Here is a 15,340-nt window from a genome sequence, read left to right as displayed (position 1 = left end):
ATTATTTCAAAATTAAACTACAGCTTCCTGATTTAAAGTGTGGTCTGTAGCAGTTGTGGCTACCTACCTAGTGGACACTTTGTATAATGTGTATACCCCATAGAGTTCTGTTTTTTGGGAACACTCCTCCCAAAGTGTTCTCTTCAGAACACGCTGTTCTATATAAAGATGACTATCATACTTGGATGAACCACACACGTTGCCACAAAATAACGCTAGTTTTCACAAAGGAAAATAGGATAAAAATGTATTTTCTCAATGGAAATAAAACCCCTGGGATGGAATAAATTGTTACCCATAAATGCTCATCTACCACAGCACGCAAGGACGCTGTATTTGTCACTGTCAAGGGTTATGAAGTATTTATTTTTCACAGTGGTTTAAAGGTAGAAATTATAATTGAGAGCTAGCATTTGGACACTCATGTTCTCAGGAAATGCTCAGATACACAAATTAGAATGTCCTGACCCTGGAAGGCTAACTGGGAAGAACAGAGACCCACTACCTATGGCTGGCCTAGTTATAACCAGAACAGAATCAAGAGTAACCAGGTGAAAAGCCATGAAAACCAAACAAGAGGCCGGGCACGGTGGCTCACACCTGTAATCCTAGCTCTCTGGGAGGCCGAGGCGGGCGGATTGTTTGAGCTCAGGAGTTCGAAACCAGCCTGAGCAAGAGCGAGACCCCGTATCTACTAAAAATAGAAAGAAATTAATCGGACAACTAAAACTATATAGAAAAAATTAGCCGGGCATGGTGGTGCATGCCTGTATTCCCAGCTACTCGGGAGGCTGAGGCAGTAGGATTGCTTGAGCCCAGGAGTTTGAGGTTGCTGTGAGCTAGGATGACGCCACGGCACTCTAGCCCGGGCAACAGAGTGAGACTCTGTCTCAAAAAAAAAAAAAAAAAAAAAAAAAACCAAACAAGAGTTTTGAAGAGAAATACTTCTTTAAGGAGTAGGAAACATTTGTTATCACTCACAAAAAAGAAACCAAAAAATCTGATGGTTTTTGGTCTCTTAAAAAACCCATTAAATCTTTTGGGCCTCCTTATTTATCACCCTAACATACTCAAATTTGTACAGAAGCCATTCAAGACAAAATTTAAAGTACTTTCAACTGTATTATCAGTGTTGCTCATTTCTAGTAATGGTCTGAATCCAAATCCATGGTGAAAACGAGCTGGCTGGTTTAACCCAGTGACAACAGAAATCATGCTTATGAAGGAAGAATAAAGACTTAACAGTCTTAATTAAGATCATCATTTAAAGGTTTTCAGTCCCCTTCCCCCATTGCTGTAAGTCCAGTTTTCTAATGAAGACCAAAAGAAATTTTTTTGATACAGATTTTGCCATTTTAAATATTAATTTCCTCATTCATTCATGAGCTAGGGTAATAATTACTATCTGACGAGACTGACAATTCTTAAACTGATCTAATGTAGATGCCCTATATAGCCTTTGGTTCTTGAATGTATGATGATGATGATGATGATGATACTATCACCCAACATTTACTGAATGTTTTCTATGTGCTAGGCACTGATCTGAATACTTGAAATGTATTAACTCATAAATTGGCATGTTCATGGAAGGAGAGAAGGGTTAAGGAAAGTGACTAAGATCATACAGCAAGTAACAGCTGAAGCCAGGGTTTGAGCCCAGGCGCCTACTCTATAGCTTACCCTTCTGAACATTATGCTGAGCTGCCCCGTGCATGTCTCATTTTGACAAAGAAAAAACCAGCAGAGGCATGTGGCCTACCTCTCCTTAAAATCCTTATTTTCTCAAAAATGATTCCTTTTGTCAAGGGACTTGTTTTAAATGCTTCTGATTTTTCAAAAAGCCTTAGTATGCTGAAATATTTTATAATGCTAAGAGTTGTTTGATACATTTTATTGATGGTTTTTCATTTTGCATTTTAAATTGAATCAATAATTAAAAATGACACAACTTTACAGAATGATAAAGTATATTAACCGTTACATGTTTAACCTCTGCACACAAATCTAGTTTGAAAAAGGTAATAGTAAATAAGTACATATTTATCCCAAGCTCTAAAAATTTTTACAAAACATAGGATAAAGGTATTGAAATTAGATTTCCTGGGCAATACTAGAAATCTATATGGCTAAAGAATGTTCACAAAGAGGGAAGGAACTACAAAATGAGAACTCTAGGTATGCTAGATAGGTCGATCAACGAAGCTGTCCTCACACATGATTTGTATGAGAAGGCTGATGCTTCCTTCTGTATTTTAGTCCCTTACACTTGCTCTTTATTATATCCTGATATTCTAGCAAAGAATACATTAAATACTACTCCTCAGAGAGGAATCTTCAATAAAATGTATACTACCTTTTGTTACTAGTGTAATAAAACATTAGCCAAATACCTAATCAATTACTACTGTTTAAAATTTATAGTAAGAAACTTATTAAAAACAAAAGATAATCTGTTTCAAATATAGACCAATTTAAATTATTTTCAATATAGCTAAACTCAGTGTAGGGGTTGGTTAAATCTGTCTGAGCAGACTTCCAGGAATATGATTACGCAGGTAGACCGGGAGGATCAGCTGGTTCCCTTCTGCGGGTGAACCACATCAGATTTCCACGTGCTTCTCTCTTATCAAGGATTCACTAGGAAAGGATCCAATCCATCATCCATTTGCTCACATAAAGCCTGCTCCCTCCCGCTGGCCCACGCTATTCCCACATTCAAAATTGCAAGTTAGTTGTGCTTTTGTGGCTTTTTCACTGGAGAAAGTAAGTTTGAGTTGAATTATTCAATGTGAGGATCACAGTGAGAGAACGTGGATCTTTCTTATTCTTGTAAACTGTGATCTTTCCTTTCAAGGCTTCACCTGTAAAAGGCAAAAAAATGTGATTAGGAATTCAAGGGATACAGTCTAGCAGAAAAGTAAATTATACCTAGACACTTCCTTTGTAGTGACATGTCATTACTGAACTTTTAAATTACTTTTTCAGTTAATAGTCTTAGGTTTTTAGAGCAGCTTTATGTTCCATTAATTTCTGAATGAAGCAGGAACTGACTCCATGAAAGAGTGAGTAGATCTAGCGGTCATGTAGGTTTGAGGATGCAGTTTTACTGGACTTCTGAATATAAGACTATTGTAGGTTCTGGGTGTCTCGAAAAAAATAAAGACATGGTCCCTGCCCCCAGAGAGTTCATGTTCGAGGGTGAAGAGAAAAAGCTCTACCAACGATTACACAACAGGCATGTGTTTAAAGTGTGCTGGAGGTGAGAACTGGGGATGGTTGGAAGGCAGTAAAAGGCAAGGTAGCACAAGAATTAATCAGTTAGCCAGGGCTAAAGTAACGGTTAATCAGGCTTGAGGAGTGTACATGTAACGGCATTTGAAGGAGAGAAAACATGTACAGAGAGCCTTCGGGAATGGCATTTTGAGGAACTGAAAATTACAGTTGGCTCTTTTGTAAATGTTCTATTCAACCTTTAGTGTAAGAGTAAAAATGGAAATGTTCTATGGTGCTTATAAACTAGGTTATCAAATTCTCCATTTCAGCTTCAAAGGATATACCTATGAGTTCTATATATTCCTCAATTAAGAAACACAGCCACAGTCAAAATGAATTAGTAATGGATATTTCTGTTAAATTTTCACAAAAGAAAAAATTTTCAGTATCAATATTAAATAAAACATCTAAAAAATTAAAAGTACATAATTGCCTTATATAATCTGATACCGTTATTTTCATGTCTCAAAATAAAATACAGTTAAAATATCTTTTACATAATCTTAATTTCAAAGATTTCAAAAGGGTGCACCCACGCTCCTTTAAGTTAATTAAATAGCATGAAGGGTCATAGTAATAAATATATAATTCACACTGCTAAACTCTCTTCAATTGTTCAGCCTAACTAAAGTGCCAAGGCAGTGGCTATAATACCAGAACGGGTCACAGTAATTAATCAGTGTCAAACAGATATTAAATGACTGATGTTGTTAAATGTGTATACCATGGTTACAGCTGCAAAGAACACTCTATGGAGCGGAGCTGTACCAACTTGTTTTTATCTTCGACGGAGGGCTATTAGTATACCACAAAGCAGTACTGCAGTTCAGTCAAGAACAAAATTGATTTCATTTCAATTCTGCTAGAGTGTGTTTTCTAGAATTAATTTATTCCAGACTAATAAATTTCACTTCCCCAGAAGGGGAAAAGAAAAACACAACAAATCATTATTATCGCTATTATAAGTTAAAAAATGAAAGAAAAAAAAATACCCCCAGATTCTTTATCATATAAAAAGCTTACTATGTACTATAACATAAAGAGAAAACAAACAGCCTAATCTTGTATTTTCACAGCCAAATCACATGAAAATATATTTGAATTTTTCAAGTAAAAACTGCTCTATAAGTTTGCGTATAATAAAATTGTGCATTATTTTTAAAGGGGGAAACCCCCCCTGAATTTATTTATTAAAAAAATTTTTTTTTAAGGAGACAGGGTCTTGCTGTGTTGTTCAAGCTAGACTTGAACTCCTGGGCTCCATGTTCTCCTCATGCCCCAGCCTCCTGAGTAGCTGAGACCACAGGCCTGAATTTAAAGTGTTCTCTAACTCCTTTAAAATACACATCCTGGGAGGCTGGTCCTTTATTCTCACAATGTTTGAGGTAATCAAATGTTTACTTATTCTGGAACTATTTTTAGGACTAGGTTGTGAATAAAAGCAACAACAAAAAACAACAAACAAACCCCAAAACTAGGCTCATTATTTTATAGTTCCAGATTACTTTTAGCCAAATGTAACATGGTCAAATTCTTATTATTTTAGGCAAATTCTCAGTCTGAGAAAGTCTCTATTCACATTGTCTTCCTGTTTTCTAAATATCAAGTCTACCGTCAAGGACAGATTTACCATTACCAAAAAAGACTTCCCATTACTGAAGATATTTACATATACAACCAATCTAGGCCAAGTAACTGTATAATTATGTTTACAATGTTTTACTTATTAAAACAAATCTTATTGCCTTTTGGACACTAAAGCATTACATACACAGTAAATTTTCCCAACTAGACTTCCAGTTTTAATTTTATCTAAAAGTACATAGTATATAGTACAACGAGTCAAAAACTTTTAGATTAAACACAACTACAGAGAACTCTTTTCACCTATGCCAAGATAAATCTGAACACCACTCTGCTCAAGTATGATGACATTTTTTGAGAATGTCAGAGTTGGTAAAATGGGCCTACCAAAATCTAGCAACTAACTAAATGCTGTTGGCTGGATTTCAATGACAATATATGTTATTGTACTTATTTATTTATTCAGCAGAATATATGTATAATATGCCAACTACTATATCAGATCAAGAAGGAATAAAAGAAGGCAGATGATTCACTTTCTATTGGAACTCTTTATCACAGCATACTAAAATGTTATGACACAGATGTATGCATGAATTTATCTGGGAGAACAAAGAAAGGAGCAATTAACTTTCTGAGGACAATGAAGAAAAATTTACAGAAATGAGTGGGGCCATAAAAGGCAAGTTGGAATTCATCAAGTGCAAGAGGTCAAAAATAGCTTTCTAGGTAGAAGAATATCTTGGACAGAAGCAAGGAGGGGAAAAAAAAGGACGAGAAAGTTAGCTTTACAAATGAGCAATCTCTATAGCTGGAACATGGGGGCTTATCTGGGGTTGTGAAAGGGTAGGGTTGGAAATGACGAAAAATGATGGTCAGACTGCCATGGGCCACTGAGTTTCTTCAGTCTGTGGATTATAGTTTTTATCAAATGTAAGAATATTTTGGTCATTATGTTATCAAACATATTTTCTGTCCCTGCCCTCTCTCCTTACCTCCTTTCCTCTCCCAGCTTTTTGCCAAGAACAACTATTATTATAGTTAGGATGGAGTGCTTGACATTTTCACAGGTTACTGTAGATGCGTCTTTTTAAAAATCTTTTTTTTTCCTCTCTGTGCTTCATTTTGGGTACATTTTATTGCTGTATCTTCAAGTGCACTGATCTGCCATTAATTCCATCCAATGATATTTTCATTTCAGATATTGTAACTTCCATCTCTAGAAGTCTCATTTGCATTTTAAATCTTCTCAGTCTCCTCACTATATACACATAAACTTAGTCTGACATTTGCTTTAACATGTTTGTCTGCTAATTCCATCTATTCCGGGTCTGATCTATCAACTGATACTTTCCTGTCCTCAGTGTTTGACTGAATGCTGGACACTAAGAATTTTATGTTGCTGAATGTCTGAGTTTTGTTTTCCTTTGTTGTCACTAAGTTACTTGTGCTTTAGTTTTTTTCCTTTCAAGGCTTGTTTTTAAGTTTTGTTAAGGAGCATCCAGATAAGCCTTACTCTAGGGATAGTTTATTCCTACTAAGAAGGCATGGTCCTTCTGGAATCTCTACCTGAATACTAAAGAATTCTGCACTCTAGGTGTTTGAAACTTGAATACCTTGCAGCCCTGTGTGATCTCTGAGAATTGTTCAGTACATAGTTGTCCCAGCTCCTTTGTCTGACCTACACGCATCTTAGTACGCATATAAAACTCAAGGGGACTTCCTATGTAGATTTTTTGAGATCTTTTTCTGATTAGCTTGTCCTCTTCAGTACTCTGGCCTGAAACTTCTAGCATCTATTCATTAGCACCACCATTAGAGGCTTGGCAAGGTAGAAAACAGTGTTATTTACTTACACGGTCCTTTCTTTATATTCCCACAGCTAAGAAATGAGTATATTTTTCTTACTTTGAAATCTTCCTTTCAAATCTTCAGGTTGTGATCTTTAAGGGGATTCTAATATTGTGTGATGTACTGGTCTTACTATTTAAACACAAGTGCACACACCGTGGCAGTAGAAGAAATACAGGTAGTGCCAGAGGCAACATTTGAGTCAAACCTCCTTCACAGTATTCAAAAAAGCCTAAGAGCAAACTATGAACCAATTACTCTAAGGAATACTAGGTAAAGAACACTTAGGATTTCAAAATGTCACTAGTCTTTAAACAATATTTTGTTGTAATTATGTAGGAGAAAATTTTGGGTATCACCAAACTCAAATGCTGTCTTAAATCACCCTCAAGATTAAAACATGAACTATTAAGTACTGCCTTTAAAATTCTAGCATTAAGATGGCAAACGGTTACAATGAAGAAGAAAGCAACATTTTCAAGACTCCAAACATCAATCCAAATACCAGAGGTACTCAAAAACAAAACAAACAAAAAAATGAGGATTTAAAAGGACTTCACTTGTGTTTGCCTCACTTCAGTTTTGCTGTGTTGAAGCTTTCTGGAGACAGAGAAAATGACAACATCAAGGTTTTATTTCCATAGCACTTGCAATTTCAAAGTGAGAAAATGACAATGCTCTACTTTAGTGATGTTTATTTGCATCTATTCAGTTTATGCATTAACAGTAAAATCAAAGCTGTATTAGGATTTTGTGTAATATTTTAAACATATAGAGGTTAATATGACCATCTGGAGCCCACCACTCAGCTTTGTCAAATTTTAACAAATTAACTGCCATGTGAGTTGTAGTTTACTTACAATAGTTTTGATCTCAGGGCCTTGTGAAGCAAAACCTGGTCAAAACCCTGCAGCTGGTTTGTGAAAATCTTACTTGGTGATATTCTTATTGTTACGATTAATACTGACAAATTCTAAAAATGTGGATTAAATGAATAGAAGTCAATAAACTTTGTTTTTCATTAAATTTTTCATTAAGTTAGAAAGGATCATTTTGTTTTTGACGTTTTTATTCTATTTTTGTAAAAAACTACCACGGCCCCAGGGAAAAAAATTTTTTTTCTACTGTAGCAGTCAATGTATTAATATTCTGCTATAGTTCCTTCTAGAACTATAAAGGAATTCTTTTTTTTTATGTTTTTCACATGACATGGAACCCTTTTTGTAGCCTGCCTCAATCCTATTTCTATCCTTCCTCAGAAGTAACCACTATGCTGAATCTAGTGGTTATCATTCTTAAGCGCTGCTTCATACTTCTACTATGTATCTGTATGCATGGTTGTTTCACATGTTTTTAACCTTTATATAAATGCTATATTGTAGGAGTCATTCTGCAGCTTTCTTTTTGCTCAATGTTGCTTTTGATAGACACATACATATATAACTTATCTGCTCTAGAGATTTCATTCTATGCAGCTACCATATTTATCCACCTTCTGCTGATGGATATTAAGTTTGTTTCCAGTTTTTCACTGCTACAAACCATACCATTATGAACATTTCTGTATACATTGTGGTGGGAGACACTGAGAATACATGCCTAGGGAAAAAAATTGCTTGATATCCATATTTAACTTGATGGTATCAATCTAAAATTTTACCAATTAAAATAACCAGAAAAAGAATATGAAAGTTCCACTTGGCTACATTACTGCCAGCACTTGGCATTGCTAATCTTTATGTATTTCTCCCCAAAACTGAAGGATGAGAAAGAGCATTTCATGGTTTCAGTTAGCCTTTCCCTGAGTTTCTAGTAATGATGGTTTTTTTTTTCATTGATGCTTGTTGTATATTCAGCTTTCCTGCCCTCAGGAGGCTCCTTCAGTGAAGGTGGGACAAGTTTATTTGAACTGCAGTAAATAGTTTAAAAAAGATTCCATAATCAAATCCTAACTTTCTAAATGTGGAGGTACATAAGAACTCTAATAACTAATGTAAGTAAACAATCAATGAGGTTAAAACAAAGGAATGCAGAATCTGACCAGCCCTTAAACAGTATGTAAGATGTGAACAGGTGGAGAGAAGACAGCGGAGAGAATTCTGACAAATATATTCTGAATACAGTAACTATCAAATGATACTCTCTTTAATTTATACTTCTATTGGTGATATTTCTCTTTAGTCACTTTGGGAATGAAAATGTTTTAGTTATATTTGCAAGTTACTAAATGCTAGTTACTGCCTAAAGTTTTCTGAATTACTCTGTGGTACTTTAGGAGCTACGTAACATTCCCCATTCATTTTAATTGGCAGAAATTATATTTAAATAAAAAATTCTTAATTTATCTTTTTTTTTGGGGGTGGGGGGCAGAGTTTTGCTCTATTGCCCGGGCTAGAGTACACTGGCGTCATCATAGCTCACAGCAACTTCAAATTCCCAGGCTCAAGTGATTCTCTTGCCTCTGCCTCCCGAGTAGCTGGGACTATAGGCGCACGCCACCATGCCTGGCTAATTTTTTCTATTTTTAGCAGAGATGGGGTCTCACTCTTGCTCAGGATGGTCTCAAACTCCTGACCTTAAGGGATCCTCCTACCTCAGCCTCTCAGAGTGCTAGGATTACAGGCGTGAGCCACTGTGCCCGGCCTTTAAAATTATCTTTAATAAAATGATATGCTATCTAAAATTTATCTAAATGGTAAGTTTTAAGAACATCTTTTCTTAGCATCTGTTAATATTGCTTCAAATATAGTACACACACAAAAAAAAGTGGTTAAGTATGATATGTCCCGAGTTCCTTAAGTACTAAGTTTGACAGTTGTTATCCATAAACATTTTACTTTGACACTTCTTGTTTTATGTTTATTGTGAAAGTATATTCTCTGTTTTTCAAACGCATGACCTGGCTTGCGATTATCTTTCAAACTTTTTTCTAGAGCAATTTTTGTAAAACGGTGGGTAAGTCACAAATTCCTGTTATTTTTGAATACGAGTTCCATTGTGGAACCAAGACAGTGCAGACAGTTTGAAATATCAACAAAGTGTTTAGGAAAGATGTGGCTAATGAATGCACAGTATGTTGATGGTTTGAGAAGTTCCACTCTGGTGATTTTAATCTTGAAAATGAGCCATGTGGGTGACCCTGAGACCAAGGTGGAAAATGATGAGCTGAAAGCTGTAGTGGAAGTAAATCCATCTCAACCTACTCATGAATTAGCAGCAAGGTTTGATGTTACTATTCCAACAATATTGGACCATTTCAAACAAATTGGCAAGGCAAAGCAGCTGGATAGATGGGTACCACATGAATTAAACAATCAGAAAAGAAATCGTCTCATAGCTTCCCTTTCTTTGCTATCATGACATAAAAGCCAACCACTTCTACACTGTATTGTTATGTGTGATGAAAATGGATTCTTTTTGACAATCACAAGCATTCAGCACAATGGTTAGATGAAGACGAAGTGCCGAAACAGAGTCCAAAACCGAATATTCATCATAAAAAGTTAACAGTGTCTGTTTAGTGCTCTAGTGCTGGTGTTACCCACTACAGCTTCATGAAACCTGGTCAATCAATTACAGCGGATGTCTACTGCTACTAATTAGATGAAATGATGAGGACGCTTGCAATTAAGCAGCCAAGATTGGTCAATAGAGACAGGCCAATCCTCTTGCAAGACAACGTTCGACCACATGTTGCACACACAACGCTGCTCAAACTACAGAGGCTGAACTTGGAAACTCTGTCACTCACTATATTCACCAGTCCTTGAACCAACTGACCACCACTTCTTCCAGGCTTTGGACTATTTCTTGCAAGGAAAAATATTCAATTCTCAACAAGTTGTGGAAAATGCCTTTGGCGATTTCATCACCACTCGTTCTCCAGGCTTCTTCATTACTGGCATAAACAAGCTACTGTTAAGATGGCAAAACTCGGTCGACAGTTTAGGCACATACTTTGATTAATTGTACTGCTTCTTGAGATATGATACACTACACTTTTGATTTGAAATTGGACATTTCATATTTAATGACCTATAAAATGAATGAAAATAGCTTACTTCAGAATAAATAGGATAGTTTCCCCTTCTACTGTTCTTGCTCACCTGCTTTAACTGAAAATGGCTTTTCCAATAGAAATACTGTTTGTTTCCAGTGCGTTTTGGTACTCTGGGGGCCCGTAGAGAAGACGACCTGCATTGATAAAGTTCAAAAGTATTTGATGAAGTACAAAATTTTTAATATCATGGTACATTAATCTACTACATCAAATACAAGCCCCAATTGCTTACAACAGCAAATTGCTTATGATCAAACACCTTGGAGTACAAAAATAAAACATAATGTACTTCTGCATAATTAATTCTTATGAGATAACTCATGATACTTACCCTGTTGTGGCAGTTCTTCTCAAAATATATATCAAAGTAGCCAGCAATTGCCTGTTTTTTAAAAAAAAGAATATAAATATTTATTAAACTAATTATATAACATAAGAATTATTATTGTCTTTTTAAACATGGCTAATGAGAAACCATTTCAAAGACCAGATACCTCTTAAACTTATGGCAGGTCACAATTTTTAAGTAAAAATAATATAATTTGGCTTTTTCCCACAGAAACAACATAACAATAAAGATAAAAAGGCTAATAAAATAATGTGTGTTTTATTAGGGAAATGATCAATGCTAGACTACTGAAAGGTGAGAGGACACACGGAAAAAAAGAGGCTCAGCTAGCCCCTTGCTAGCTGAGATGCTGATACAGGAGTCAAGCCTTTTTGGTCCCTCCAGCTCTAGTCAAATCTCTAGACAACTGCAGCTGCATGAGGGACCCCAGAAGAGACCAGCAGAAGCACTAGTCAGCTAAGTCCAGTCCAGATTGCAAAATCACAAACAAATAAATATAAATGATTGTGGCTTCAAGCCATTGAGTTTTGGGATGGCTTATTATACAGCAATAATAATTGAAACAAATTCTTTTATACAAAGCCATTCATTTAATTTATTCTGATTTAGTAAATCCAACTTTAAAGTACTATGAATATTTTTGTGATTAAATCAACAGAATTTTAAAATGATACCTATTTTTTCTGAAACATAGTAAAAATGAATAATAGTACTCAAATCTTATGTTTAAGCCAATATCCAAAGGAGAAACTCGATAGTTAACTCTAAGGGTTACCGTGATAGTACAAAAAGAGCTCCAAAAGAAATTAATGTATTCAAGATGAATATATAATTTAGTTTTTAATGATACCATTCCTTTTTCTTTCACGAATGGGACTAACTTAAGTTAATCTATGTTTAAAACTAGCATTAAGTTAAACTTATAAAGTGTTAAAAACAGGGTATTGATTATTGAAAAATCACCATAAAGCTCACTTGTACACTCTGCTGCTTTTGTTAAGAATGTGAAGTTTTATTGATCTTGTAGGGTTAATGTAGATTGGATCCAAACCAAATTCAATATTCAACCTTGGAGTTCATTATATTTTAGATACCAAGAGAGAATTGATATACTATTAATAATTCTGCCAAAGACAGTTATAAAGCAACATAGCACTAAGCTACAGATGACAGAAAACCACGTAGTTAATCAGAATATTTCTAAAACATAACTTTTTTTCAGTTGATTTCCCAATACTTAAAATACCCCTCCACAGACTAATTCAATTGTTTTCTTAAATTTATTCCTGTACGCCTGTCTTGTTCATCATTATATTCTCAGTGTCCAGAGCAGTGCCTGGCTCTTAGTACACAGTGAATATTTGCTGAGCAAATGTGCTTATTACATGTGATTCTATATTACTTATCACACTATATTACCTTATCTGACTAAAGTTTATTTACGAGAAGGCCCATGCGTAATTCATATTTCCACACCCCTTACCCAGTACAGTGTTATATAATAGGTTCACAACAAATTTTAGTAAAATTAGATTTTTAGTCTTCAGTCTCTCTTTTTTTATTTGTCTGCGACAGAGTCTTGCTCTGTTGCCCAGGATAGTGTGGTGGCGTCATCACAGCTCACTGCAAACTCAGTATCCTGGGCACAAGGGATCCTCCTGTCTCAGCCTCCCAAGTACCTGGGCCTACAGGCATGTGCCATCACACTTGGAATTTTTTATTTTTTGTAGAGATGGGATCTCGCTATGTTGCTCAGGGTGGTTCAGTCTCTTAATTATAGCTAGCCTTATTATGTAGTCAGTATAACTTATTAGATCATTGACTAACAGAATCTGGATGGAACTAATAGTTGATAATTCTGAGAAAACATGGCGAATGCAGGAGAAATATGGAGAGAGAGCTACAGAAGAGGATCCCCTAATTCTATGCATAAACTTCACAAGTCTCAGCCTAACACCTAAATATGCATGCTCAGGTTAGACCCAAACCAACATAGCAAAGGCTTAGAGAACTGAACTAAAATTTGAATCACTGGCCCAAGTCTCAGGATTAACCCCTGAATAAAACATGCATGGGAAAAACCAGAAACAAGTAAAGGCTTAGAGAACTGCCTGAGATTTGAAAAACCAATAAAAGTCTCAGACTAATCCCTAAACTATGTATGTGCAGGAGAGCCCCAAAACAGCATAACAAAGGCTTAGAGAACGTAACTAGCCCAGGCACTGTGAGACAGAACTTATAACTGGCCTGACTGCCTGCTAACACCAAACAACAACATTCTTCAGAAGATTATAACAAGACACAGAGTCTATATGATATAACATGCACAACATCCAGGATATAATCTCAAAGTGCTCAACATACAAAGGATCAGGAAAACTTAACTCTCAAGAGAAAAGATATTCAACAGGTGCCCCCTTGGAGATGACTCAGATGCCAGTACTGTCAAAGACTTTAAAGCAGTGATATAACTATGTTCCATGAGGTAATAGAAAACACATTGAAATAGAAATTCCCAGGACAGAAATAGAAACCATAGAAAAATAACCAAATGGAAATTGTAGAATTGCAAAGTATAATAACAAAAAGCTCCCTGGGCTATTCGCAGAATGAAGATGACAGAAAAAAAAATCAGTGAATTTGAAGATAGATCAATAGAAATTATCCAATTTGAAGAAGCAAGGGAAAAAGATTACAATAAAATGCATAGAACCTCGGGGATCTGTGGATCTAACCTGTAATTAATTGGAGGTACAGATGGAAAAAGATTGGAGCAGCAAAAAAACCTTTTTAAAATTCTATATCCAGCAAAAACATCCTTTATGAATGAAGGCAAACTACATTTTCATGTGAAGGAAAATCAAAGGAATTCATTGGCAATAGACTTCCTCCAGAAGACATTTTAAAAGAAGTTCTTCAGGTTGATGGGAAATGGTACCAGAAGGTAACCTGGAACATCAAGAATAATAGAAAAACAGAAATGATAAATGGTTGGGTAAATAAATACATTTTCCTCTCTGAATTCCTTTAAAATACTTAATGATTGTTTAAGGCAAAAAGCCAATCATATCTGGTGGGGTTTTCAATGCATGCACATGTAATCACAAAGATCAGTGCAGCAGGGGTGTGGGCAGGGAGTGAGGAAGAGTGAGATTCCACCAATATATATGTTTATAAAATCTAGAACTGGAGAAGCCTTTTTAGGCATTTAATGTCAATTAAAAGATAAAACAGAACATTTACAACAGGGTTGCTGTCCTTTGTATATGAACTTATTACAAATTACTAAGAAAACAATACAGTAAAAGAAATGAACAAGACAGAGGAAAATGATTTATAAGCATGTGAAAAAAATGCTTATTTACCTATTTAGGTGAAAAAGAAGTAAAATAACAAAACCAGATATAATTTTCCTCTGGGGAGGGGAAAGGGACTGGAGATCGAGCCAATCACTAACCACCGATGATTTAATCAAGCCCACTAATGTAATGGAGCCTCCATATCCTAACTGACTAGGTTCGGACAGCTTTCAGGTTGGTGAACGCATCCCTGTGCCAGGAGGGTGGGGGCACTCCAACTCTGTGAGGACAGACCTCACCCTGTGTACTTTTCATCTGGTTTTTCATTTGCATCCTTTACAATTTTCTTTATAGTAAAATGGTAAAAGTAAACAAAGTGTTTCCCCGAGTTCTGTGAGCCATTATAGCAAATTATCAAACTTGAGGAGAGGGTCATGGGATCCTTGATTTGTAGTCACATCAGACACAGTGTGGGTAGCCTGGAGACCCATTACTTGCTATTGGTATCTGAAGTGGGTAACAGTATTGTGGGACTGAGCCCCTAACCTGAGAAGTCTGCACTACATAGGGTGGTGTCAGAGTTGAATTAAAATCCAGGACACCCAGTTGATGTTGTGGAGAATTGGTCGTTGGTGTGGAAAACCCAAACATTTGCAGTCAGAAGTGCTGTGAGTAGAAAAATGGGTTTCCTTTAAATACGATTTGTCTATCAAAAGTAATCCTTAGATAAATATTTATTGATTTGGAAAAAACAGTCATATTATTAGATGAGAAGCAGCTTGAAAAACAGTATGTATGAGTTATGGGTACATGCTCTCTGTTGTGCACATGTGAACGTGTATGTATATCTGCAAAGATATTCACCAAGCTAGTGATAGTGGGTGACAGGTTTTGGAGTATTTATATTCTTGGTGCTTACCT

General features: G+C 35.8%; 1 protein-coding gene across 1 annotated transcript in view; it reads right to left on the bottom strand.

Annotated features, from left to right (window-relative positions):
- Positions 1–2,114: 2,114 nt before the first annotated feature.
- LOC105809650 (protein arginine N-methyltransferase 3-like) overlaps positions 2,115–15,340 on the bottom strand; it is a 39,020-nt gene continuing 25,794 nt past the window's right edge. Inside the window, exons 3-5 of the mRNA XM_012643493.1 lie at positions 11,103–11,153; positions 10,818–10,905; positions 2,115–2,864 (exon numbers count right to left, since the gene is read on the bottom strand). Coding sequence (XP_012498947.1) covers positions 2,755–2,864; positions 10,818–10,905; positions 11,103–11,153 — 249 coding nt within the window. The 3' untranslated portion in view covers positions 2,115–2,754. The remainder of the gene's footprint in view (positions 2,865–10,817; positions 10,906–11,102; positions 11,154–15,340) is intronic.

This window comes from Propithecus coquereli, unplaced genomic scaffold, assembly GCF_000956105.1.
Source record: "Propithecus coquereli isolate 6110/MARCELLA unplaced genomic scaffold, Pcoq_1.0 Scaffold198, whole genome shotgun sequence".
NCBI lineage: Eukaryota > Metazoa > Chordata > Mammalia > Primates > Indriidae > Propithecus > Propithecus coquereli.
Note: the sequence above shows the minus strand (reverse complement) of the source record. Positions and strands in the feature narration are given on the sequence as shown.